At 45.3% G+C, this 27,271-nt stretch overlaps 1 protein-coding gene across 2 annotated transcripts in view; it reads left to right on the top strand.

The window, feature by feature from the left end:
- LOC118783585 (clathrin heavy chain 1-like) overlaps positions 1–25,560 on the top strand; it is a 35,794-nt gene extending 10,234 nt beyond the window's left edge. For both annotated transcript variants that reach the window (XM_036537524.1, XM_036537523.1), the window contains 30 exons: positions 1,029–1,297; positions 1,550–1,711; positions 2,087–2,200; positions 2,413–2,586; positions 6,623–6,820; positions 6,941–7,141; positions 7,808–7,960; positions 8,304–8,426; positions 8,931–9,068; positions 9,562–9,726; positions 10,165–10,345; positions 10,779–10,942; positions 13,351–13,476; positions 13,796–13,938; positions 14,032–14,266; positions 14,639–14,761; positions 14,863–15,008; positions 15,294–15,477; positions 15,585–15,777; positions 16,097–16,254; positions 16,379–16,543; positions 16,791–16,898; positions 17,375–17,542; positions 17,817–17,966; positions 18,119–18,250; positions 18,776–18,886; positions 19,360–19,530; positions 20,037–20,258; positions 24,083–24,158; positions 25,004–25,560. In XM_036537524.1, coding sequence (XP_036393417.1) covers positions 1,029–1,297; positions 1,550–1,711; positions 2,087–2,200; positions 2,413–2,586; positions 6,623–6,820; positions 6,941–7,141; positions 7,808–7,960; positions 8,304–8,426; positions 8,931–9,068; positions 9,562–9,726; positions 10,165–10,345; positions 10,779–10,942; positions 13,351–13,476; positions 13,796–13,938; positions 14,032–14,266; positions 14,639–14,761; positions 14,863–15,008; positions 15,294–15,477; positions 15,585–15,777; positions 16,097–16,254; positions 16,379–16,543; positions 16,791–16,898; positions 17,375–17,542; positions 17,817–17,966; positions 18,119–18,250; positions 18,776–18,886; positions 19,360–19,530; positions 20,037–20,258; positions 24,083–24,158; positions 25,004–25,137 — 4,787 coding nt within the window. In that variant the 3' untranslated portion in view covers positions 25,138–25,560. The remainder of the gene's footprint in view (positions 1–1,028; positions 1,298–1,549; positions 1,712–2,086; positions 2,201–2,412; positions 2,587–6,622; positions 6,821–6,940; positions 7,142–7,807; positions 7,961–8,303; positions 8,427–8,930; positions 9,069–9,561; positions 9,727–10,164; positions 10,346–10,778; positions 10,943–13,350; positions 13,477–13,795; positions 13,939–14,031; positions 14,267–14,638; positions 14,762–14,862; positions 15,009–15,293; positions 15,478–15,584; positions 15,778–16,096; positions 16,255–16,378; positions 16,544–16,790; positions 16,899–17,374; positions 17,543–17,816; positions 17,967–18,118; positions 18,251–18,775; positions 18,887–19,359; positions 19,531–20,036; positions 20,259–24,082; positions 24,159–25,003) is intronic.
- The last annotated feature ends 1,711 nt before the right edge of the window (positions 25,561–27,271 follow it).

Here is a 27,271-nt window from a genome sequence, read left to right as displayed (position 1 = left end):
CTATGTGAGGATGAGAGAATGAGCTCTATCCCCATAGAGAATCTGTCATTTGCAGTCATGATTGCCTCCCTTAACAACAACCACAAAAAAGAACAAAAACTCAGTTCTTTCACTGTAAAAGCAAGACTCAAGAAATCACTCCAATATGACCAATATTATGTGAAAGAAAATACTTAATAGATTAACTTTTCAATGGGAAAGGAGTCAAAACAGATCTTCCAGGAAAGAGCTTTTTTTAAGCACAGGCATTTGAAGGACTGTGAAACTTGCTCATCTCAATCTTTTATACACCTTGGCTACAAGTAAACTTCAATTACAGAAGCCAATTTGATATATTAAATTGCTGCAAATCCCACTTTTCATTAAAGCCATATCATACAGGAGACTTGTTTACTCATAAACCACAGGTGAGTGTCTTCTCACTTAGCATTGCTGTAGAATGTAAAAAAAAAAACAGCAAGAGACTGTCCTTTTCTGGTCATTCCATATCAGATTATTTGCTAACTTTCTTTTTTATTTGAAGAAAGTTTCAATTCTTTTGGAAAAGGGTAAAGTACATATGTTGCACCTGATGTGAAAACTGATACAAGTGATCTTTCAGGGTTTCAGGGCCCCCACGTGAAGGACCAAGGCTTACCATATTCAGATTTATATTCTATAAGGTTAAAATGTTCATATTGCAGTCCACCCAGCATTTATATTCAGATATCAGTTTAACCTTCATACCTAGTGCTGCTCTGTCATTGTCTTTTATCTGAATGCAGATTTTTAAGAATTATCATCTGTAAACATTTGATGTGCGTCTTAAGTTTGATATATGTATTTTAACCACTATATAGGCATGGTGTCTTGCCTAACAGACCCCAGTCCATGACTACTAATATTTATCTGTCGAATGGAATTTGGTATTCACTGTATGTCCTTGAGTCAGCTGTGTGTTTGTGGTATGACATTTCTCTGGAGTTAGTGACTTTTTTTTGTTGTGATGCTACCCCGATCTGTAATTGATTGTTGCATGTGAATTTCAGCGGCAAAAACGCTTCAGATTTTTAACATTGAGATGAAGAGCAAGATGAAGGCCCACACCATGACGGACGACGTCACCTTCTGGAAGTGGATCTCCCTCAACACCGTAGCACTTGTAACAGACAACGCCGTCTACCACTGGAGCATGGAGGGAGACTCTCAGCCAATCAAAGTCTTCGACCGGCACTCCAGTTTAGCAGGCTGTCAAATCATCAACTACCGCACTGACGCCAAGCAGAAGTGGCTGCTTCTTATAGGCATTTCTGCACAGGTGCTTTGAATTATGCAAAATGCTGATGTATTTAAACACATTTGTTGTTATTTTATTGTGCATATTTTCAAGCAGATGTTTCCAACATTGATCATACTTATACATTAATCTATGTTTATTACATATTATTGCACATTACATTTAATTTCACTTTTTACCTATGTACTTAGTTTAGCCTTTTGCACAAAAAATGAATAAAGAGATGGCCCTATTAACGATTTTAAGGTTATAAGTTTAACCTTATTACTTCAGCAAAACCGCGTAGTGGGTGCGATGCAGCTGTACTCGGTGGACAGGAAGGTGTCCCAGCCCATCGAGGGCCACGCCGCCAGCTTCGCTCAGTTCAAAATGGAAGGCAATGCCGAGGAGTCCACCCTCTTCTGCTTCGCTGTCCGAAGCCAAGCCGGAGGAAAGGTATGATGGGAGAGACAGGAGGATGCTGGGTAATCGAGTCTTAACTGAGTGCTTAAAGAGCATCCCTGACAGGGTGTAGCCAGCAAGCTCACCCTTACGTTTTTCATAGAAGTTTTGAAATTTTTTTTTTTCTTTTGTGTACCACTAAAATAATATATCCACAAAGATACAAATAAATACTATGGCTTAAAGCATAAGAGAACATAAAGCTTTATGATGTACTCACCTTTCTAGTGTTTCTAATCAGAAGTTCATTCTGAGAAGCAAAAGGAGATGCATATTGGACAAAAAGAAGGGGACGCTCTGCTGACGAAAAACAAGGAAGGGCTCGCTGACATAGTGTTGTGACATTAATTTGAGTGACTTTCCCTCTAGCTGCACATCATTGAGGTTGGGACGCCTCCAACAGGAAATCAGCCATTTCCAAAGAAAGCCGTGGATGTGTTCTTCCCCCCTGAAGCTCAGAATGACTTCCCCGTCGCAATGCAGGTAATCACTTCCAACAAAAAGGTATATGCATTATTTCCAAAAAATACATACACAAATCACTGTCTAATATACACGAACAGTGATACCAGCCAAGCTAATATCCTCTATTAAAATTGAAGTTAGGATTAGGAGATTGTGCATATTCTCCTGTTCAGACTGGAATAAATTTGGCCGCGGTGTAACAGACGTTTCTCTGCTTCCCCTCCGTCTAGATAAGCTCAAAGCAGGACGTGGTCTTTCTCATCACCAAGTATGGATACATCCACCTGTACGACCTGGAAACGGGCACCTGCATCTACATGAACAGGATCAGCGGGGAGACCATCTTCGTCACAGCCCCCCACGAGGCGACCGCCGGCATCATCGGGGTGAACAGGAAGGGACAGGTACGGCCACAGTGCCGCATGCTTCCTTTACGGCCTCCGAAAGCACAGCCCATGTTGATGTAGGTGCTCTGCAGCATCAGTGTTAACAGCCAAGTCTCAGAGTGCTGTAGTAGGGACTTGTTGTAGGGTGCTGTAGTAGGGCCTTGTTGCGTTGTTGTAGGGTGCTGTAGTAGGGCCTTGTTGCCTTGTTGTAGGGTGCTGTAGTAGGAACTTGTTGTAGAGTGCTGTATTAAGGCCTTGTTGTAGTGTGCTGTTGTAGGGTGCTGTAGTAGGGACTTGTTGTAGGGTGCTGTTGTAGGGTGCTGTAGTAAGACCTTGTTATAGGGTGCTGTAGTAGGGACTTGTTGTAGGGTGCTGTAGTAAGACCTTGTTGTAGGGTGCTGTAGTAGGGACTTGTTGTAGTGTGCTGTTGTACGGACTTGTTGTAGGGTGCTGTAGATTCATGGCTCAGCATCAGCATGTTTCAGAAAACGTGCAGGCGTCTTGGTGGCCTGGGTTTACGCCTTGGTCCAGCTTGGCTTTTTATAGACAGCGTACCGATTAGGCGCAGGCTTTCCCTTGTCTGATAAAGCCCGTCTGCTAAACTGGGTGCTTTGTGTTGGGAGTTCGCCGCGGGGAGGTCTTTAGCACTTACTATAACTGGAAGTTCCTGGAATGTGGCCTTGTCTGCCTTGTCATTGTGCCAGCTGGGTGGATGAGAATTTGAAAGGTTGATCCAGATTCCGTTCTGCAGAGAAAGACATTTAGAATGTCTTAGACTGCCTTTGTCACAGAATTCTATACACAGTGGCTGAATTCCTCATGAACTGATTAACTGCAGTTAAGTGCAGTTTGTTCAGTACTCAGATCTTAAAATGACGGGATTGTCGTTTGTTGTGATCACACCGTGGCGTAGTGGTTAAACAGTGCTTGTAAAACGGCGTTCATAGGGTTGGTTCTCTGAGCTGGTATTGCACCTGCAGACAGGGAGATTCAGTCAGTATCCAGGTGTATAAATTGTTAGTGTGTACTGAAATATTAAAGTATGTAATTCACATTGGATATGGGCATCTGCCTTGCAAATGAATATGAGGCATTCTGTGGGAGAGATTATGGGCAAAATAAAAGTTATCAACAGCACTTTGAGAGCATATTGATGGGAAAACTCTATCAGCAGTGTAAGACATTTTAATCTGTTTTATGCAAGCCCAGAATCCTAAATGAGTAACGTGTATAAACAGTTTCCATCTTAAAACGCTGAAGATCTCTCAGGTGAATTGAAGAGAGGCTGCTATATTCTGTCCCATTCTTCATAGTTACTGGATCCTGTCAGGTGATGAATAATTATCCAGCAAAGCCCTGGCCTCCATTAAATATTCACAAGAGTCGAAAGCTGATACAGACCTCTGAGTCAGATCACAGAAACAGCACAAGGCCTGGTCTGGTTTTTCTCCTCGTGAAATGACCTAGTCATGGCTGGGTGAGGAGTTCATTTTGAGGACCTTTCCAATCGCACCCATGTGATGGCTGCATTATTACATTTGTGTAATAAAGCGGTGGGCAGCAGTGTAGCATAGTGCTTAAGGATCAGGACTCGTAACTGAAAGGTTGCCGGTTCAATTCCCCATGGGGGCACTGCTGGGTTAGTTGCCCCAGTAAAAATCCATCTGTGTAAATGGATAACAATGTAAAAACCTGTAATTGATGTAAGTTGCTCTCCTATCTCCTAAATGCCAATAATGTAACGTTATGTATTTAAACTACATATTCAGCATGTGCTTTGTCTGTGAGGAGAGATCAGAAAGGCTGGCGGAGGTCATTGCTAAAAATACCTCCTTGTCATGATTAAATGCTTTTACTGGCCAAAGGGGTTTTTAACAGTGCCGAGTTGTCTCAATCTGCTTGTCTTGGAGCATGATATACTGGCGGGGGGGATTGATGTAGAGACGAGTGTTTCACAGCAGAGTGTCCCTCAGTCCCTGCTCTGGGTTTGAGTGGCAGAGCAGGCAGAATTCGAGCTGCTCTGTCTGAATTCGGCACGCGGGGGCCGTCACAGGACGACCTTGAAATGGCGGAATCCCTGAAAATAACAGCGGCAGTGCCACCCGCGGGACAGAGCTCCATGTGACCGCACGCGGGGCCCTGACGGGCATCCTAATCTGCTTTAGGCCTCAGGGCTGGCACTTCAGATCGGCCCGAAACGGCTTCATGCGCTGCGGTGCGCAGACGGTGCTGTGAGCCTGGCCTGCAGCTTCGCGCGTGATTCATGACTGAAGGAGCATGCTGTGCCGTCGGGCCCTCATCTGCGAGACGGCGCTCTTTCCCGAAATCCTGATTTATTAGTAATCACTGCTGATAGTTCTTCAGAGTCCTTCAACATTATGGCTTGGAATTTAGGGGATTAAACCTGCCCGTCTATGTGGTTAGCTTGGCCAGGTTTGTTTCATAGATGTGGGTGTTTGACTGGCTGGCTTCTCACTCTGGGTAATCCTAAGGGGTGATTTATCTGCCCTAAGCATCTTAATCTTGTCAGGAAAGGTTTGGGGGAGAACAGAATTTTAGCCGGCCTCTTAAAGAGAGCTTGGCTTCTGACACCAGTGTCAGTGGTCAGTGTGGGATGGTTATCAGTTCAGCTTTCATCTGTTTTGCCCTGTGGAGGACGTGAGAGCCGTCATCCCATGGCTACCCCTGTGGCCATTCTCCCTTATGACCCCTCCCATCAGTCCTGAGCTGACCCGTACCGAGGGGTCACTGCTCTCTGGCAGAGAACCACTCATCCATGCTAACAGCAAGGGCAGTAACCCCTTGGCCTTGTTTTTAGAGGGCCTCAGTCACCCCTTACTGACCCCGTATCTGCCCCAGCTCTTACCTTGCCCAGGTTTTAATTTTCACCATGTGTGACAAACAGCCATGTGTGGGAACGCCTTGTATCTTGGTCTGGAATGCGCGCCATCTTTCGGGAACTCAGTGTCCAACTTAAAGCATCTGTTGTCCATAATGCTCTCTGGCCATACCAGTGCCTGGTGTTGATCTTTGACCGCCAGGAACTGCCTAAACGACATGAGTTTGCGCTTGTTGATTCCGAAGATATTTGGTCGGGTGTTTTTGGAGGAAGAATTTCAAGAAAAGAAAAGGAAGGTGAAAAGGGACACAGAAGTGAATGTGTGGAAGTAGGGGTTTGTTGCAGCTCATATCTAGTAGCTCTTGAATCTCCTCACAGCCTGTACCATAAATTATTCATAAGTAATCAGATCCGGACCCGCCTGTACTGCATGGTCAGCATGTTGAAAAATCTTGCCTGGAAAAATGTATATTCACAGATTGGTCCAGGGTGTGAGAATAGAAAAATGGATGGGGGGAAAAATGCTGCTAGAACACTGAGGTAGCTCCCTGTGAGAGCCTGAGTCTTAATTCACCCAGGAAGAACAAGCACACTAACAGTGGCATGTTTTCACTGACACAGGTATCTTTTGGTGAACTTGACACCCTTAGTCTGACAGAGCAGCTGCTGTTCTGCACTTTAGGTCCTGTTACAAGATGAGGATGTGAGTGTGCTCTAGTGTGCTGTAGTCTGCTGAAGCAGCCGTCTGCCTGTGTCCCCAGTGAAGGGAAGATTAAATGCATGCTGTAATAAATTGTATATAAAACACTAGAATAGATTAGTCTTTACATGCCAGGTTCAGTAAGTCTTCACTGAAAATATATTAACATAGTGAATTTATACAGTTGTGTTATTACATAGTGCTGGACAAGAGTATGTTTTACAGATGGAATGGAAACACCGAAACATTGAAAAGCCAGAGCTGACTGGGTGAAAAACTAGACAATTATTTCCTGACCCCAGGGAAAGGCATTCCAGAGAGATGCCTGAAAAACACTGTAATAGATTACAGACAGCAGCCCAGAAATGCACGAGAGGCTTGTAAACGCATACCTCCATCAGTACACTGATTAAATCCAGAGACACTTATGTGGGAATGGCTGTTGTATGGTCGGCATCTTCACGCTGATCCGTATTGATGTGTGTGTGTGTGTGTGTGTGTGTGCGCGCGCGCAGGTGCTCTCCGTGTGTGTGGAGGAGGAGAACATCATCCAGTACATCACCAACGTGCTGCAGAACCCTGACCTGGCCCTGCGCATGGCCGTCCGAAACAACCTGGCCGGCGCCGAGGAGCTCTTCGCCCGCAAATTCAACAACCTCTTCGCCGGAGGGAACTACTCGGAGGCCGCCAAAGTGGCAGCCAACGCACCCAAGGTACCGCCAGCATAGATCAGCTGAGTGCTGCAGTCCTGCGGTGTGTCCACTGCTACTTCGTCTGTCTCATGGGCTTTACCAGTAGTAATGATTAAATCTGAACTTCCGGGTATGTCTCAGGGAATTCTCCGCACTCCAGACACCATCCGGAAGTTCCAGAGTGTCCCCGCCCAGCCTGGCCAGACCTCCCCCCTGCTCCAGTACTTCGGCATCCTGCTGGACCAGGGCCAGCTCAACAAGTTTGAGTCGCTGGAGCTGTGCAGGCCGGTCCTGCAGCAGGGCCGCAAACAGCTGCTGGAGAAGTGGCTGAAGGAGGACAAGGTGCCCAGCGGAGTGGTGATGCCACTGTGCCACTGCTGCCTCTCTCTCTGTGTCTCTGTGTCTCTCTCTATCTTTCTCCTTCCCCTGTCTCCCTTTCTCTCTTTCTCCCTCTCTCCCCCCTTCCATCTCTCTCTGTCTCACTCTCTTTATCTTTCTCCCCCCCCTTCCATCTCTGCCTCTGTCTCACTCTATCTTTCTCCCCCCCCTCTCCTTTTTTCTCTCTCTCTCTCTCTCTCTCTTCACCCCTCCCCCAGTCTCTCTCTCTCTATAGCACAGTGTCTTGTGTCTTGGATCATTTTGTTTGATTCACAGGAGGGGGGTGTGTTAATTGACGATATGTGTATGGCCTGTCTTCCTCACTGTCTGCGATTGATTGGCATTATCCCTGTGCAGAAATCCCCAGCTAGCTTACGGGCAACCAGAAATGTAGTGCACGTATTGACTTGCTCTCAAAAACCCCCTTGTGGATATATCAAGAAAACATGTTAGTTAATGATAGTTGATACATTTTCAAAAGCTTATGAAACTGAAACTAAATTCAGAAACACTCAAACTAAGTTCAGAACTCATAATGGGGATAACATGTTCAATAATTAATATATTCATTCTTTTGTCATATATTCATCCAGTGCTTTGGAGATGAACATCCTGTTTGTGTCCCTACAGCTGGAGTGCTCAGAGGAGCTGGGAGATCTGGTGAAGTCAGTTGACCCCACGCTGGCTCTCAGTGTCTACCTCCGAGCAAATGTTCCCAACAAGGTCATCCAGTGCTTTGCAGAGACTGGGCAGTTCCAGAAAATTGTACTGTATGCCAAAAAGGTATGACAGATATTTAATATCTCTTTTATTACACAACCTTTCTGGCTCAGATCTACTGCCAGAGGTTTTCTTTGCATTTCATTTTACATGGGGGGCACGTTCATCGAGTAAAAGTTCCATTTTTGGGGTGGTGCTTCTCAGATGGTTTTGGCACGGTTTTCTTGCATGACAAGAACAGAAGACTGTTCCTGATTAGCACTGTCCTTCACCAGAGAGGAGTGATGGAGGCAGTTAAGTGCCAGTGTCGCAAACTTAGAAAACATTGCATTGTGGGATGCCAGAGAAGGCAAAACATGCTGAAGCTCCTCGTTAATGATCCTGATTGTTGTCCCCTCCGCTGCAGGTGGGCTACACTCCTGACTGGATCTTCCTGCTTCGGAACGTAATGCGCATCAGCCCGGAGCAGGGCCTGCAGTTCTCCCAGATGCTGGTGCAGGATGAGGAACCCCTGGCTGACATCACGCAGGTCAGGGGAGGAGGGGCTGCCCCTCGGCTCCGCCCACTACACAAATTAGGCACCGCATTATCAGCGCGGTCCATTTAGAGTGCATTTAAACGTTCTGCATACTGGTTTTGGGCCAGATTGGGGGGTCTCTGATTGCAGGGGCTGTGAAATTCAAATTTAACTGTACTCTTATGTTTGTGTAATAATAATATGTCATTTTCCAGTAAATTTTTAATTTCCATCCTTTCATTCAGGATTTCACAAACTTGAAATCTGTCTTCTGATCCTGTGTCTATATTTAGAATGTGCACACACACAGAAACTACCAGCCTAATTAACACTACAAGTTCCATTTGATAGAGTGAGTCTCTGATGCCAATTTTAAAATCACAGGTTCGATGTGCTCGGCTGCTCAATAAACACAGTGTCATTTTAGTAATGAGTTGCAATTATAATAATTGGATTCCTCACTTTTAATGTCAGGCTTTGCTTACATCTCTTCCTTCCTTTCTCTGCCCCGGCCAGATTGTGGACATTTTCATGGAGTACAACCTGATCCAGCAGTGCACGTCCTTCCTGCTGGACGCCCTGAAGAACAACCGCCCGACCGAGGGGCCCCTGCAGACCCGGCTGCTGGAGATGAACCTCATGCATGCTCCGCAGGTCCCCACGTCTCCTCCGCTTCGCTCGTTCTGTTCTGACTTTATTCTGTTTGCAGCTTTAGTCTGCTCCATGTTTCACAGCTCTGGTGGCTGATTATAACAGGGTACCTCCTCGCCTCTGTGGCATGTAGGGTTGTTCTCTGGACAGATTCAATGTAGCGGATGAAAGCTGCTTTGTAAGGGAAATGTACTTAACGTGTCCTTGATACACCCTGTTAAACCTCCACCATTGCGCTATATTCACAGAATTGATATTCAAGTTTTACATTTACATTTACATTTATTCATTTGGCAGACGCTTTTATCCAAAGCGAATTACAGGTGAGAGAGAATACAAGCAAGTGAGGTAAAATACAAACAAGTGAGCTTGAATCAGAGTTGCATTGTAAGGGTACCATGGAGTGCTTTTTTTTTTTTAATAACCATGTAACCTAATAGTGAAGGTGCATCGTAAGGGGCATTTGTCTAATTATAGGTGTGTGTTTGTGGTTCAGGTCGCTGATGCCATCTTGGGGAATCAGATGTTCACGAACTACGACCGCGCCCACATCGCCCAGCTGTGTGAGAAGGCGGGTCTGCTGCAGAGGGCACTGGAGCACTACACCGACCTGTACGACATCAAGCGTGCCGTGGTCCACACCCACCTGCTGAACCCGGAGGTACTCACCCTGACCACCCTCCGGGACCACAGTTACCGGGCAGCCCTGTCTCACTGCGCAAAATGAAGCAACAGCACTCGGATCACTCAGCACAATGTGCTATTTGAAGTGACAGTTGACAGCGTTATGTAGGGCAGCTTATGTCACTGGCATTAAACACACTGTTGTCCATTTGTTCAGCTGGATACTTTGCTGTAGCAGTTCAGATTAAGCGCATCATTCAGGCATCATACAGGTGTGTCCTACCTGGGATTCGATCCTGCAGGCTTGTGGTTATAAATCCAGTTCCCTGTCCAGAACCCCTCCCCTTTTCAACGAGCCATCTCATGTTACAGTACCATTACGGTGTGTTTAAGGCACACATTACGGTGTGTTTAAGGCACACATTACGGTGTGTGATTGTCGGTCTGTTTGTTTGACCCTCGTCTCTGCGTGCAGTGGCTGGTCAACTTCTTCGGCTCGCTGTCGGTGGAGGATTCTCTGGAGTGCCTGAGGGCCATGCTCTCCGCCAACATCCGTCAGAACCTGCAGATCTGCGTCCAGGTGGCGTCCAAGTACCACGAGCAGCTGTCCACCCAGGCCCTCACCGAGCTCTTCGAGTCCTTCAAGAGCTTTGAGGGTAAGGGGACCAAAGTCGGGGGGGGGGGGGGGGGGAACTCAGAATAGACAGGTCACACGGTCCAAAAACCCCCCACTGGAACAGTGCCCGCTGTATTTCCGTTTAATGGAAAAGAAATTGGGTAGTGAACACAGCTTGGCTCTTTGCCACATGCCCCAGTGCTTCCTGGGAATCATCTTACTTAAACTAGCTAAGTAGGCCAAAGGTTGGAGTAATCGATCGTATCCATTAGAAAGTTCTGCAGCACCGTTGATTGAAAATACCAATTAAAAGCTGAAGTTAAGACCAGATTACTTTGGTACAGCGCCTTCTATAGACACGGGCAGGGAAAATGGCAACACATGGCATCTTTGTGAATAATATTGTTTGTTTTTCCTTCTGAAATGTGTCTGTGTGACTCCTAACGCTCTGCTTGGTGTGTTCTGTTCCGCAGGCCTGTTCTACTTCCTGGGCTCCATTGTGAACTTCAGCCAGGATCCCGAGGTCCACTTCAAGTACATCCAGGCTGCCTGCAAAACTGGCCAAATCAAAGAGGTGGAGAGAATCTGCAGAGAGAGCAACTGCTATGACCCAGAGCGGGTCAAGAACTTCCTGAAGGTAAGAGGAAGTCACTTTTTTACGCAAAGCATTGAAGGTTAATGGAGGTGATGTTCCCTGTGCGTGTTGGAGACCACAAAGGCTACAAAACAGGACCTAAAATGGGCTGCAGAAATATGTGACACTGCATCTGTCACGTACGGTACAGCAAGCATTTCACTTCAGCATTTGCTGCACTTTGAAGTACAAAAAGCATAAAAGTGTGGAGGACAAAGGGACAGACGGCAGGTCGTATATAAATATTTTTGCAGACCATCTGTTTTGTAGCCTTTGTACTTCTTTAACCTGTGCAGGAAAAAAGTACTCTGGTTCTATCCATTCTCGGAACTGATTTTCCAGTAAACTGACAAATTGAGCCTGTGTTTACTGGGAAAACGAGCCCAAATTTTGTACATTTTCTTACGGACTGGTAGGAGTGCGTAGATAGGCCTCTGGCTCTGAATATCAGATGTCTGCCTCCTGTCTTATGGCTTTTGTTGTGAGATACTCTTTTCTTCATTCCTTTATATTTGCCATTTCAACTGTCAGAATGATTTTATTTCAGAGCGAATGTTCTGTTATTCATTTTAAGTGTTCCCTCATTACATTGTGGGCACCTGCAGCTATAATTGGGTTAATAAATTCAGTGTGCTTCCTTGGGGCCTCTGTGTTGGTTGTACTTTTGCGCTTCAATTTTACCATGTTACTGAAAGCCGTGTTATGAGGGAGGGCTTTTTTGTCTGTATTGTTCATTGTGTGTATATTTGTAGTGTTAACTGGCTCGTTGTAACTTGCAATCAGTAACAGCAACAGTGACAGTGGCAATGACAGGGGTGACCGATGCAGTCTGGAGTCATGAATTGCAGCTTTCAAATTAAATACTGACAACCATGTGAAGTGTGTCACCCTGCCTTAAGCATCACGTTTGGCTCTGATTAGCCTGTCTTAGCGCTTTCTGAAATGTGTGCCTCTTCCCCTGTTGGTACACCGCGTAGATGTGCTGGTTTCCTCATGGCAGTTTTATGTTTTTTCCTGTGAGGTTGGAATGGGCAGGACATGTACCAGGTAAAGGACCTCGGTGTTTCACACCTCAGTAGGTGTAGGATTAACCCTGGGATTTGTGGGAATAGTAAGGTGACACGCCCCATACAATCGTCCCAGACTCTGTTCCCGTTGGCAGGCTTTCCCGGGCAACCCGTTCTTTGGCTATATTAGGGTTGGGAGCTTGTGGTTGCTAGGCCACTTGTCTTTTGTTGTTGTTGTTGTTGTTCAGAGTTTTCCCCATCAGAGTCTGCATCCAAAGCCAAAATGTCTAGTCTCTTTAACCCAGGATAGGTTGGTAGTGTTTAAGGCATATGGTCGAAATGAAAACATGCATTTTCAGTTTGATTGTGCTCTTGTCTGGGAATTCACCTCTTTATTCTGAGAGTATCCCAGAGCTTTAATCCTGTGGGTTGAATACTGATGGCAGAGACAGGGCGCCAGCAGTGTAACGTGTGTGTGTGTGTGTGTGTGTGTGTGTGTGTGTGTCTGTGTGTGTGTCTGTGTGTGTGTGTCTGTGTGTGTGTGTCTGTGTGTGTGTGTGTGTGTCTGTGTGTGTGTGTGTCTGTGTGTGTGTGTGTCTGTGTGTGTGTGTCTGTGTGTGTGTGTGTGTGTGTGTGTGTGTGTGTGGCAGTTAAAAGGGGCTCTCCCCTCACTAGGCTCTTGGTGTGATTTTCCTGTTAAGTCTTTTTGTCTAGCTTGTAGAGAACAAATATGTTTCATGTATAATGATTGTAGAAGCTCAGAATGAGACACTGAGGTGAGATGTGTTTATTGGAATTCGCACTTTGGTTTTCCTTGTTAGTCCTTGATATTATGTGTTCTGAATGACTTGGGCAGGGTTGGTTCCATGAAAAAAAAGTGGTGCATTTTTTCTGTATAACAGTATATATGATGGTCCAAAGACTTGGACTTGAATTTAAGGAAGACGGGATAGATGTCATTATGTACTGAAGGTCATGCTACCGATGCCCTTACTCAGAACACTGCCAGCGCACTTCGGATTGTAAACCTGACACTTTGAAAGACCATTGCAAGTCCATGACGCAAATACAAGGAAAAGAGCATGCATGGCACAAAGGAGGAAAAGGTGGCCTGTAATCCGCAGAGTGACTCATTTCTCCCTGCGTCACGGCCGCAGCGGGGTGGCCTTAAGGCCTGTCAGCGCGTCTGCAGCGGTGCGAGCCAAAACCCTGCTGTCATTTTGACAGCTTAACCTGTGTAGCGTGCCGGCGTCCAGGTGCTCCCTTTATTCATAATATTGTGTAGAAAACTCTTCCACAGTGCAGGGCTGATACACTGAGCGTAGGTGGTGCATTTGCAGTGTGGTTTTCTTTATTTTTTTTTAATATAACTGTTTTCTTGTCCCTGGACTTCTCTTTGGGCAGGAGGCCAAACTGACTGACCAGCTGCCACTGATCATCGTGTGCGATCGGTTCGACTTCGTCCATGACCTGGTCCTCTACCTGTACCGCAACAACCTGCAGAAATACATCGAGATCTACGTGCAGAAGGTACCGTGGGCATCAGGGGATGATGCACAGTGACCTCTCCCTGTTGTATTGATGATGACAGTGATTAGTGCCTTGATCAATGATAGCGGAAGCTACATGTGAGAGAGGACTCACGCAGCATGTCTGTGGAGTCTGAGGAGCTCCACCTAGTGGACACCCTGCTGTGCAGCATTCAGCGCACTCCCTCCACAGTACACTGATGCAGATGCACAACACCTTTAGTACCTTTACTCCACTGGCTTTCTGTGTCAATCTGGGTCATCCCCTGCAGAAGTAAGGGGTTTTAGTAAGCCCATCTGTGTGTGTGTGTGTATTGCAGGTGAACCCCAGCCGTCTGCCTGTGGTGATCGGAGGCCTCTTGGACGTTGACTGCTCTGAAGATGTCATTAAGAACCTGATGCTGGTGGTGAGGGGGCAGTTCTCCACTGATGAGCTGGTGGCTGAGGTTGAGAAGAGAAACCGGTACGTAAGCAACCCCAACTTAAATATGTGTGTATATGCATGAACACACACACGCACACAATTACATATATAAACCATGTTTTTGCTCCACAGACTGAAACTGCTCTTGCCTTGGCTGGAAGCCCGTATCCATGAGGGCTGTGAGGAGCCCGCTACCCACAATGCCCTGGCTAAAATCTACATCGACAGCAACAACAACCCCGAGCGCTTCCTGCGGGAGAACCCCTACTACGACAGCCGTGTGGTGGGCAAGTACTGCGAGAAGAGGGACCCCCACCTGGCCTGCGTGGCCTACGAGCGCGGCCAGTGCGACCAGGAGCTCATTAACGTGAGTGCGACAGTCACAATGCTGCGTTAATGTCTGTTTGTTCCGCAAACGTGACTTACTGTGTATCATGCAGCTTACTGTTTCTTCTGACCTGGTCTTCAGACCCACCACCTTGAAATTCAGAGTCCAGTGCCACCAACCATGGCATAACATTTTCAGTTTCTGAAAAAACAGACTAAAACAAGGCTGCTTGTTCAATGTGACTTAACTTAGGTTAGCAACTGTACATTTTAGAAATGCTACTTATCCAAGCAGAATCCAGAGATGATGACAATGATGTATTGCCAAAACCAGGGATTAGTAACATTGATGTCAACAGGAATTAGCATTACCATTATCGCTAATATTGACCTCAGTATGCCTTCATTGTAGGTGTGCAATGAGAACTCCCTGTTCAAGAGCTTGTCCCGGTACCTGGTGCGTCGTAAAGACCCGGAGCTGTGGGCCAGTGTACTGCTGGAGAGCAACCCCTACAGGAGGTCCCTGATCGATCAGGTGAGCCCCGATTCACCCTGGAAATGGTACGCAGGTGTTCCCTTTGAGTGGTCAGGCTTTGTATCCAGAGCTCAGTTTGCTAAGCCGTTTCCCCTTCCCAGGTGGTGCAGACCGCTCTGTCCGAAACACAGGACCCAGAGGAGGTGTCCGTCACAGTGAAGGCCTTCATGACCGCCGACCTTCCCAACGAGCTCATTGAGCTCCTGGAGAAGATCGTTCTGGACAACTCAGTGTTCAGTGAACACAGGTACTCATCTCTCCGTGTATTTATATCAGGGGATCTGTACCTTTTTGTGAGGCCAGCCCCCCGAGTAATGACAAGAGCCATACATATTTAACAATGCTGTAGTTCTACATATTCAGAAATCTGAGTTCTGTGCAGTCTATTGGGGCCATATTGTGTGAACTGTCCTAGTTTATATATAGTACCACCAGAGTGTATCATTTTGATTTAATTTCACACCCTGTTTGAAAGCTGCTTCTTATGTAGTATGCTGTGTAAATGCTGAGTTTTTTCTTTTTCTGATTTCAGAAACTTGCAGAACCTGCTGATCCTCACAGCCATCAAGGCGGACCGAACCCGCGTGATGGAGTACATCAACCGTCTGGACAACTACGACGCTCCTGACATCGCCAACATCGCCATCAGCAACGAGCTCTTCGAGGAGGCCTTCGCCATCTTCAGGAAGTTCGACGTCAACACCTCCGCCGTGCAGGTGACCGAGGCCGCAGGCCCCCCTGCTTCATCTCTCTCTCGCCCCCTCTCCACCCCCGTCATTCGTTCAGAGTTTCACCCTCTCCCCCTCTCCCCGCCGGGCCGTAGGTTCTGATCGAGCACATCGGGAACCTGGACCGGGCCTACGAGTTCGCCGAGCGCTGCAACGAGCCGGCCGTGTGGAGCCAGCTGGCCAAGGCCCAGCTGCAGAAGGGCCTGGTGAAGGAGGCCATCGACTCCTACATCAAGGCGGACGATCCGTCAGCGTACATGGAGGTGGTGCAGGCAGCCAACCAGAGCGGTGAGAGACGGCGCTGAGCGCACCACCTGTTCAGCACACAGAGAATGCACTTTCACCATGACTTTAATGAATTTCTCGCGTTTGGTTTTTTTTTTGTATTATTCGTACACGCATACATGCACATGCTTATATACATACACATGTGTAGTGACCAGTACTTCCTCTAAACACTTCAGGAGCTTTCATTATGAGTATAAATATTAAATGAGTGACATTACAGGAAGTGGTATTGTTAAATTGACTTGCGGAACTTGTAAAAACTGCTAAGGAAGCTTCTTATGAGCACATGGACAAATGCTTTTGAATGGTTAATCACCAGGAAACTGGGAGGACCTGGTGAAGTTCCTGCAGATGGCGAGGAAGAAAGCCAGGGAGTCCTACGTAGAAACCGAGCTGATCTTCGCTCTGGCCAAAACTAACCGCCTGGCAGAGCTGGAGGAGTTCATCAACGGCCCCAACAACGCTCACATCCAGCAAGTACGCACCTCACACCCAACTGCAAAATCAGACTGAAAATAATTAGATATCATTACTGTAAATCGGCACCTCCCAGTTGTCCTGAGAGTGCCGGCTTCTCTTTTCATCCTTGTCTGCGTCGCAGGTCGGTGACCGATGCTACGATGAGAAGATGTATGAGGCGGCCAAGCTGCTGTACAACAATGTGTCCAATTTCGGGCGCCTGGCCTCCACGCTGGTCCACCTGGGAGAGTACCAGGCAGCCGTGGATGGAGCTCGCAAGGCCAACAGCACACGCACCTGGAAAGAGGTGAGACGGTGACTGTTTCTCATCAAAAAATAGAGCCAGTAGTCTTCATGCCCTAGTGAGAGATGAGCGTTTTATTTTATGTGTTATGTAAAAATGACTGTTTCCATCGCACATAACACATACGGTGTGTTATTCCATTGCGCATATTCTGTACATTAAAATTACTAAGACTGAGAGTACATTTTTTTCCCATAATCCATCTGAAGCACGGCAGGTTGTTAACTGTCCTCTTTCCCTCTGTTTCCAGGTCTGCTTCGCCTGTGTGGATGGGAAGGAGTTCCGCTTGGCCCAGATGTGTGGGCTGCACATTGTGGTTCATGCAGATGAGTTGGAGGAGCTGATCAACTACTACCAGGCATGTGTAAAGACCCTATGGCATAGTATTACACCCATGTAGTCTCCCTGTGGAATGGATGTGTGCTTGTCCATATTCTACGCCTTTCTCATTTTTAGTTGAAATTTAAATGCAGCTGTCAAGAAGCTGTTTTCATACAGTAATGTCTGGTGGCTGTTCCTTTACTTGGGACAGTTTGCACTGAGGTTGAGCAATTTTGTCTGTTAGTTACCGAAAGGTGTATCTTAAATACTTTTTTATATGAAATAATATTGAAGTTCATGAGCCACTCTCATGATGGAATTGTTTGATTCAGTTGGTGTCTACCTTTTTAATTGTCCATTTAAACTCTTTAATACTGCATAGTACCTCTTGTGTGTGGGGTCGTTGAAGAGGGCTTCTCCCTGCCCCACCCCTGAGCCCCCCCCCCGTGACGGTTAAATAGAGTTGAACTGCGATGAGCTGTGACTGAACTATGCCCTCTGCTTCACGCTCAGGACCGGGGCTACTTCGAGGAGCTGATCACCATGCTGGAGGCGGCTCTCGGCCTGGAGAGGGCACACATGGGCATGTTCACAGAGCTGGCCATCCTCTACTCCAAATTCAAACCGCAGAAGATGAGGGAGCACCTGGAGCTCTTCTGGTCCCGGGTCAACATTCCAAAGGTAGGAGAGGAGGAGGGATGAGAAGTGAGCTTACGGTCCAGCATCAGAGACCTACAGCTCTTAGCGTTGCTTTCAGTATTTATTACAAAATGGTTTTTTTCTCACTTCAGTTAAGAGGTGATTTAAAAACTGAGTGCAGAAATAAACCCAGCATGATAGTTTACTGGGTTGGTTTGTTTCCCTGTTGTTGGTACTCGGCCACCTGTAGTGTTAAGGTGTAGTTACTTGACGTGGTCGTACTGGGTGCTGATCATTGGCCGAATTCACGTGTCAGGTTTTGAGGGCCGCAGAGCAGGCCCACCTGTGGGCGGAGCTTGTGTTCCTGTACGACAAGTACGAGGAGTACGACAACGCCATCATCACCATGATGAACCATCCGTCAGACGCCTGGAAAGAGGGCCAGTTCAAGGACATCATCACCAAGGTAGTGCCCCTCTCTCTATGCTTCAGATAGGCACAGCACTTGACAATCAGTATATGAAATCTGGCCGCCTCATCACAAATGCATGTTCCTCTTGAATGAGTGACTTGTTTTGGCGCTTACAATAAATGTTTTGTTTTCTGGCTTTTTCGTAGGTGGCCAATGTGGAGCTGTATTACAAAGCAATCCAGTTTTATTTGGAGTTCAAACCATTGTTGCTGAATGACCTGCTAGTAGTGCTTTCCCCTAGACTCGACCACACCCGTGCAGTCAACTTCTTTAGCAAGGTAATCTTCCTCTTCCTTACCCCCATCACACGGTGAACTGCAAAACATTCTCTCCGGCTACTCTGCTTTATGGCATTGTAATGAATCTGAAGCACAGGTATCTTTTACATAAAGTAGTTACTGAGGTACATTTTAGGGATTAGACTGAATATTTGATCCTTACATTCGACTGTGGGATCATTCAGCCATTACTTGGACCAGGTTTCAAAGGCTTGATAATTAACAATAAAGAGCAAAATCCAGCGCTATATGCTGTGGTATTAATGGTAAATGCACTGTCAGAGAACCCTGCTGAAAATAACATGTTTAATGGATATTACTCATTTTCCTACCTGAAAGTGTGGGCAAATGCAGATCTGGCTGCAGTGAGTCATTTACATGGCTTTCATGATTTGATCTCAGGAGCCAGAGGGCATTCAGACATCAGATTATTTGATGTATGTCTCCAGTGTATTTAAAGTGCCGTGTTCACAGTTGACGTGGTGAATGATCATCTTTGCATTAAATTTTCTCCTCTCCTCTCAGGTGAAGCAGCTTGCGCTGGTTAAGCCTTACCTGCGATCTGTACAGAACCACAACAACAAGTCAGTCAATGAAGCACTTAACAACCTCTTCATCACAGAGGAAGACTATCAGGTCAGTAACTGTGACGTTGCGTACTGTGGCCTTTGAACGTACCCTTAAGCATTACATCATGTGAATGTAAACAGGCTTGAGCCATCAGATAGAAGGAGCATTGTAATTTCAAACTGAAAAGAGAACTGGAGTTACTGTGGGGAGTGTCTATGACTGAAACAGTACTGTTTACATAGATGTTGGTCCTTGTTAAGTGCCTTTTCCAGCTTTTGTTACATTACCTTACACGTTATTGTCATTTAGCCAAAGCTCTTATCCAGAGTGACTTAGGTTACAGTTTTTGCAGCTTTTATCAATTCAAGTTAAGTACCTTGCCCAAGGGTACAGCACCAGTGCCCCCAGCAGGGAATCGAATCGACAACATTTTAGTTAAAAGTCCTGCTCCTTATTCCCAATGCTACACTGCCGCCCCCCTGTCAGAGGTGCGTGATGGTGAAAATGACCCTGTCTGTTTTCTCACCGGTCCTCCGCAGGCACTGCGCACATCTATAGACGCCTACGACAACTTCGACAACATCTCGCTGGCCCAGAGCCTGGAGAGGCACGAGCTGATCGAGTTCAGGAGAATCGCGGCCTACCTCTTCAAGGGCAACAACCGCTGGAAGCAGAGCGTGGAGCTCTGCAAAAAGGACAAGCTCTACAAGGTTGGGCTTTCAAGTTTTTTCTACATTTTCTTTTTACAGTTTCATTCAACCATTTCTTTTTAAAATTTTGATGGAGGGTCCAACCCTCACCTTTAAGGGTTTTGGTGCTTATTCGTGTATTTAACTACAACTCAGGATATATGAGTCTTAGAAATTAAAGTACAGCATGCATATAACCATTCAGCTACATGGACTCAGACTACTCAGACAAAAGCAATTATTTTTATTTAGAAATGAACCTGTGAGTTTCCGCTGGCAGGTCTTTATTCTTCAAGCCACGTGTGATGCTTAGTCACAAATACATGAAGTTTTTGTAGAAAAATCCCTTTTCACAGTGTGTAACTTTCACCTTTGCATGACCGTTGAGCTGTTTACAATTATATACCCATAAACCCCACAGTTAAAACATCTGCGTGAAACATCTTTAAAGCAGCACTGTGGCGTAGAGATGAGAGAGCACAGCTTGTACCCTGAAGGTTTCAGGTGCGGGATTTTGTCCTTCCCAGGATGCAATGCAGTATGCGTCGGAGTCGAAGGACACAGAGCTGGCGGAGGAGCTGTTACAGTGGTTTCTGCAGGAGGAGAAGAAGGAGTGCTTCGCCGCCTGCCTCTTCACCTGCTACGACCTGCTGCGACCCGACGTGGTCCTGGAGACCGCCTGGAGGCACAACATCATGGACTTCTCCATGCCTTACTTCATCCAGGTGATGAGGGAGTACCTGAGCAAGGTAAGTAACAGTGTGGGGGTGGGGGGAGAGAGTGGGTACAATCATCTCAGTCTCACAACTCAGTGTGGTGCCATGAGTGATTCATTCAGTCTCACGCTGCAATACGATATCAGGTCACATATTTAACACAGCTGGAAAACAGGTTGCAACCCAGTCATGTTTTTCACGGAGTATTTCCTGTTATGACATCAGGTAGAAAAAAGGGGGAAAAAAAAAATGTGAAGCTGGACGAAGGAGTTTTTAAGGTCATTTACCTACAGGTCCCCCTTAAAGTGCAGAGACCCTTTGTTATGACACTTCAAACCCATCAGAGAACATCCAGGCAGGCCAGATTTAAAAGGGGGGAACCTCTGACCTGGCCACATTTTTTCTCAGATCATTTCCTGCCTCCTCTCACCTTTCCAGACATGTTATCCCAGCCTCCAGCTCAACGCCTGCCTCGCATAAGTGCTCATCCTCTCTGCCTCTGTCCTTACAGCAGGACCAAGCTGTGTGCTTTCTTTGTGACAATCACGCATTCATTTCTTTTTTGGATTATGATTATTGCCGCTTCTTCCATACAAATGTGGTGCAAAATGGATATGGTAGTATGGAATTCTAAGCAAGACAACACAATGAAAAAAAAAAAAAAAGACTTTGTAAATTTATTTATTTATTTTAAAAAATTATTTTAAAAAATGCATGGCACGTAAACTGGCATCATCATTTTTCACACGCTTCAGCTGCGTTATAGAGTATATTAATGGTAGCTGGTTTTGTTCAGGATGTTGAGCAACAGCTATGTGTGATGTTTTCTTTTGCAGCTTTGCTCACCTTGAACAGGTTTTTTTAGTGCATTTTCTTTATGGTCTGGCAGTTATATTTCTGCTCATAGGGGTCTCGCCTTCTGCATTAAAGCTGGAAGGGCCAAGCACTTTAGAACTGATATCCCTATGCATTTTCATTCAAGTGCCACATATAAGTCTACTGTGATAAAAGGACTGATAACACAACAGTAGCACTTATTTATTATTACTATACGAAATACAGAGACATCAGCCACTATGTGCTAACCTGTTTTCTCACCTTTGTATGTTTCAGTCCTCTCTGGTAATGTTTTTTCGCCTTGATTGTTTGGCATCTGTTTGCTGTCTCTGCCTGCTTTTTCAGTGCTGAATAATGGACTCTGGTTGTTCTAAGCTGCATCTCTGAATTTCCTTTCAGGTTGATGCAATTAAGGAAAAGGTGAAAGTCAAACTTTTTTTTTTTTTTTGCATTATGACTTTAGTCCAGAGGACCCCTGAAACCTCAGGAGTCTGCATGAGCCGTTTCCTCCCATGTCACACCGCTGCTTCTAAAACCACACATTCACTCGTTTCCTCTAGACCTCTGACATAGTGCAGGCAGAGCCGTAGCAAGTTCACCTCCTTTAGACCCTTAGATACTAATAAGCCTGTGGTGCAAGAAGGAAGAAAAAAAAAAAAAAAAAAACGTGTGCTGGTCTGCTATTGGTTCCCAGTCCTGTTTCCTCAGTAACCATGGTAAATGTTGACTACAGACACTGGAGACCATAGACAAACTTCGGTTATTCAAACTGCATCCGTGCAAGGTGTTTTGGTTGTTACGAGGAAGTGTTGTGGTTGTGGTTCGTAGATTTCAGGTATGGGCTTGCAGCTGTGATCCTGGGCAGATCTGCATGAAATTGAAATCTTTCTAAATTTTCTCTTCCACATGTTGGAATTGGGGCATGAATGCAGTTTGAATAGCACTTTTTGCAGGTCTTAGTCGTTTTGTAAATTGCAAACAGTGAAATGCTTTGTAAGGTGTAAACATTTGATGCAGACTCTCCTTTCCAAGGACTGTAAACCAGTTGTGGACTGCTTAGTACTGTCTCACTAAATTGTAGGACAGGAATGTATGTTTATGAAGTGACTGCTCCTTTCAGAATCTTCTCCAATTCCTATGGCCACTCGCAATGCATTCATTGTCGTACCTTCATCGTTAACAGTACCACTATGCCATTATCATAACTAATCATGCTAAGCTATTAAGATATTGACACCCATTCAACTACTGTATATTATGTATATAATGTATGTCTGTATGTATTGGTAAGAACACATCAATCTGCTATGATTAATGCTTACTGCCTTCTAGGGAAGAACTGAAAAGTGGGGTCCTTCACTTAGTGCACAAGCAGAAAGTGTGTGCGTCCACGTGTGTGTGTGTGTGTACGTGCGTGCGTGTGTGGAAGAGGTAGCGGCACTGCAGGGTATGAAGTGTCCGTTTCGACTGAAAGCAGCATGAGGTTGACCCTTTTCGTAGCGGTAGTGGCGCTTTGGAGAGGTTAGGACACATTGCTCTTGGCTGTGCCTGCTTTTTGGAGGCCTTGAATGGCTGTAGTGACCATCCTCCACACTCTGTCCCCTCGCTTCGGCACTCCTGCCTCTGTCTCATGCACACATCTAACAGTGGAGTAGCATAACCAGCATGTTTCTTTTCCTCCTTTCAACAAAATCTCAGCTTGTTCAATTACTTGGAAAGAGCCTTTTTAACAACAACAATAAACTACTAATTGGTGCATAAGGAGAAGTATGTAGGGAACTGAACCCAGATTTCCAAGACTTGATCCCAAGAGGGGAAAAAAAAAGAATATATTTTTTAATTTTGTCATTTTTGTCCAGTAAGTTTGCAGTGAATTCAGATCCTCATATGTTAAATTTTATTGAGGATATGTAAGCGTATGTTGGCTCTCTCGCTGCGCTAGCGCAAGGCATCTTGCTACTTGCTTTTCTGAATGTTTCAAAGCCCGTTGATCTTTTCCTAACATGTCTTACGCTGTGCTGCTAAATTCCTATTCTGGAGGTAATTAAACAACGTTGTGACAGAGACGTGGATATCGTGTCTTTAATCCTTGAAGGAATATATCTTTGTAGACTTCGGATGCAGTATGCTTATGTGAAAAATGCAGGTAAAATGGTAGATTTCCTGGGCACTGTTTAATGCTCTGATGTGTGCTTTAGTAATACAAGATGATTCTTTACACAGTATGCAAGCATTCTATCACTCTAGTAGAGTCTTTTTGTTCCTTTGGAGTATTGTATTAAGATGTTAAGAGATGATTATTTGTGGAGACAGCAGGATACTATGCACCAGAGGGTCATTGATTTTCATTTGAGTTTCCCCCCATGGGGCAATGTATTTCACCTTGTTTTTACCCCGGTACAACTGTTAGTAATGGGCTAATGTTAAGAAAACACAGGATAGTAGAGATGACTTGGTATGGGAATTTAGTTAAGAAGAATTCCTCTCATGGAAGAGTTATCCTTCCACACTTCCAAGTTTTCCTGCCAACTGCCATTTTTGTCAGCCAGTAACAAAACAGTAAATACACATGAAATGGGTTTGGTTCTCTACATTCTGTTCCAACTAATAAAAAATGAATCCAAGGGTTATGGCTGGATGGTGGGACCATTGTCTAACTACCCCTCACCCCCCCCCCAAACTTGGTTAATGTTGTCTAATCAAGCTGCAGACCCTGCCCCTTTTTACCTGCTTCTTAGAGGAGTACCTGAGAGAGTGCACTGGTGTCTTAAGCCCTTGAGGTGTGATGTTAAAGAGCCCCAAAGCAGAAATCCATTAGAAAGCGCTTAAAGCAAATGGACCGTTGCCCTGAATTATCTCCCATCTAAGGAATGGTCCCATCTCTCAGTCACTGTTGTCTGTTAACAAACCAAATAACATCGGGAGCGGGGAGGGTCAATGAAGGCTTTTCCAGCTGCTTTCATTCGGAGACACCCCGCAGGCTGTGCGAGTACGCTCATTTCCCCGTCCGAATCTTTCAGGTGGACAAGCTGGACGCCTCGGAGTCGCTGAGAAAAGAGGAGGAGCAGGCCACCGAGACGCAGCCCATCGTTTACGGTAGCCACGCTCTCGCTATGTTAGCTGGCAGGCGCTAGCTCTCACAGCTCTGCTTGCAAAGTCACCTTCAGCTAGAAAAAAATTAGAACTGCACTTACTGATGGTGTTCAAAAATGGCCACATTGTAGGGGTACGTGGTCCCATTTAACCCCTCTACGCTTGGCATGAGCAAAGCCCCAAATGAGGCGTAAAGCTTCAAGTGAGCCTCACTCCTATTCCCACTAAGCCCTGAAAAAGAAAATGGCGGACAGACAGGTAGAGCCCTTTCCAGTGAGTTTGGGTTCCCACAGGGCTGAAGGGTACTCTACCTCTATCTGATATGCGAGTAACATTCTTAAGCTTTTCGAGTGGTGTCCTGAGTGAGGGTGGCCAACTGTCTCAGGGTACTGAGATAAGGATTAAAATATCTGCTCAAGTAAATGAACTGCCTTTTTACATATCAGTGAATAGGTGTCATTTAAAGCTTGAATAATTTCCTTGCCTTTTTCTTAAACATGTTTTCATGTACAGTTAATTAATTGATATTTGAGTGCTGATATTTGTTCATCTTAATATTGAGTGCTTAACATATAGATACTGCATTTAACATAATACTGTAATTGTCAAATTGCTTGAGCATGATGGCTCCACGCATGTCGGTGTTTATACTAGGAGGGTTGCTCTCCCATCACTGCACACAGTCAGCGAGAGCACCTTGGCTGTGAGTTGACTGTGTGTGTGTGTGTGCGCGTGTGTGTGTGCGCGTGTGTGTGTGCGCGTGTGTGTGTGCGCGTGTGTGGGTGTGCGTGTGTGGGTGTGTGTGTGTGTGCGCGTGTGTGTGTGCGTGTGTGGCCGCTGTGTTTCAGGCACGCCCCAGCTGATGCTCACAGCAGGACCCAGCGTGCCGGTCCCGCCTCAGCAGGCCTACGGTTACGGCTACACAGCTCCGGGGTACGGGCAGCCCGCCCCGCCCCAGCCAGGTTTCGGCTACGGCATGTGAGGCCCTTCCGCCCGGAGTTGTCCGCTCGTCTCTCCTTAAGTTCCTCACCAGCTCATTACGGTCTTCTACTCACGACAGGGGATATTGTACAAACAAGCAAAACTTCTGCTTTTTTATTATTGTTATTATTATTATTTCCTTTAAACTTTCATGAAGGACTCCATATTATTTCTATGGTTTAAGGAAAAAAAATTGGACCACAAGGTTTTCTTTTTTTAACATTCCATTTTTACTTACATATTGCTAGTATGGTTTTGTTTGTCCTGTTTTTTTTTTTTGTTCTGTTTTTTGGTTTTTGTTTTTGTTTAATTTTTGTTTTAAAGGGGAAATGTTTGTGTACTGAAGAGGGCTTGTGAGAAGAGCGAGCCTTCTTAAGGTCTGTTCTGAAGCATCCAATTTGCACTCTGTAGTGAGAAGAAACCAGGTAGAATCTTCATTTTGATGTGCGTGAGCCGCTTGTTCGGTCTGTCTGTAAAATGCATTTGATTATTGTATATTCAGAAACGAAAAACAGCTACAGTGTTCTTACTGTTTGAACTTTGCCGCTTTCATCACCTCGGTTAGAAACACTAAGTAATACCAGTATATCCTGCACAGGTCACGTTGCTCCGTGGAAATTATTTTAAACGCATACGAAACATTGGTTAAATGAGTTTTAATCCTTCCAACCTATACACGTTCTCCAGTTAACCGTGTAGAAGTTGCTAGTGTCTTTTCTTTTGTTCACTCCATGTGTAACATGACCTTTGGTTGTGCTGTATACAGTGCTCTTGTGTGGGGACCATTTTCCATATTTGAGGAGGGTAAAAAAAAAAAAAAGACACTTCTGACCCGTGTGTGTACTAACTCTCCCCTTGTGCTGAGGTTTGTGTATGCTGGATGTCGTGGTGTTCTAGGTCACTGTTTTGACTGTACAGAAGAAGAATGAATTTAAAACCTGATACCTTGCTTGTCCTGCGGGTTTTGTTTGTGCAATTTGCTTTCTGAACAAATTGAAAATAAACTTACAGGACCGTGGTAATTTGGTGTCTTCATCGTATGCTTGTGTTTATAATATCGGTCATAACCACCACCACCACCCTCTCTCCCCCATCCTTAATAGAAAGATAACCAGTTATATTCTTAAACAAATATATTAAGATTTTAATTAATTGTTGTGCATCTAAAATGAAGTAACTCCAACATAAACTTTGAATTTCATTACATGACATGGCGGATTTCTTTTTCCACATAAAATAAAGACCTCCTGTTTGTCCAGAACTGTCTTGTGTGAGACCTATTTGTGCCATACATCTTACTGCTTTCTGTTCCCTTGCTCACAGCCTGTTGCTAAAGCTCCGAGTGACAGGTCATTTGGATGTGTCAGTCACATAACTTGGGTCATACTTTGGTTCTATCCTCGTTGCTTTGAAAATCTGGAAATGCCTTTTGTGCAAAAATATGAATGCAATAACATCCTAAATGAATGGTGATACATGGTTGTACTCATTACCAGTGTACATGGATTGTAAGAACTTCAATGTATGTTTCCTTGTTTTCTGTTGCAGCACTTCGACCCATGCTTTTTTTTCATTCCCAGGAGTGTTTGTTGAAAAAAAAAAAAACTGGCCTATAGAGGGCACTGTAACCAAAATTGATAATCCACTTGGGAAAACGTAAACCTCCAGCAACGTGGATTATGGAATAATTAAACAGGACCAGTTTGTTCTAATACCGAATACTCCATGTTGTCTTCAAATGAGATTTTATTATCAAAAACAGCTGCTTGGTGTAGTTGTACTCGCAATAACAATCAGTGACACTGTCGGCATTGAATATGTGGTTTACAAAGAATTTGGCCACACTTAATATTAAATGTGACTTCATAAAGCCCTCACGAGTATATGTAACACCTTCATTAGGAAGTCATTGCTACTTTGTAAAGCAGTTATGAAAACATTCCGGCCTGTGACAGACGACATGCACTGCGTTGTCATTTTAATTTCATATTCTGCATAATGTGCTATTTAACTTAGCAAAGCCATCAGCTGTCATAAACCACTTCATGCTTCAGAAAGTAATAATGCTATGCTCATGAAGGTGTCATGTATGCTTCATGAAGGCCTTAATATTAAGTAACACTTAATATGATATG

Source organism: Megalops cyprinoides, chromosome 9, assembly GCF_013368585.1.
Source record: "Megalops cyprinoides isolate fMegCyp1 chromosome 9, fMegCyp1.pri, whole genome shotgun sequence".
NCBI lineage: Eukaryota > Metazoa > Chordata > Actinopteri > Elopiformes > Megalopidae > Megalops > Megalops cyprinoides.
Note: the sequence above shows the minus strand (reverse complement) of the source record. Positions and strands in the feature narration are given on the sequence as shown.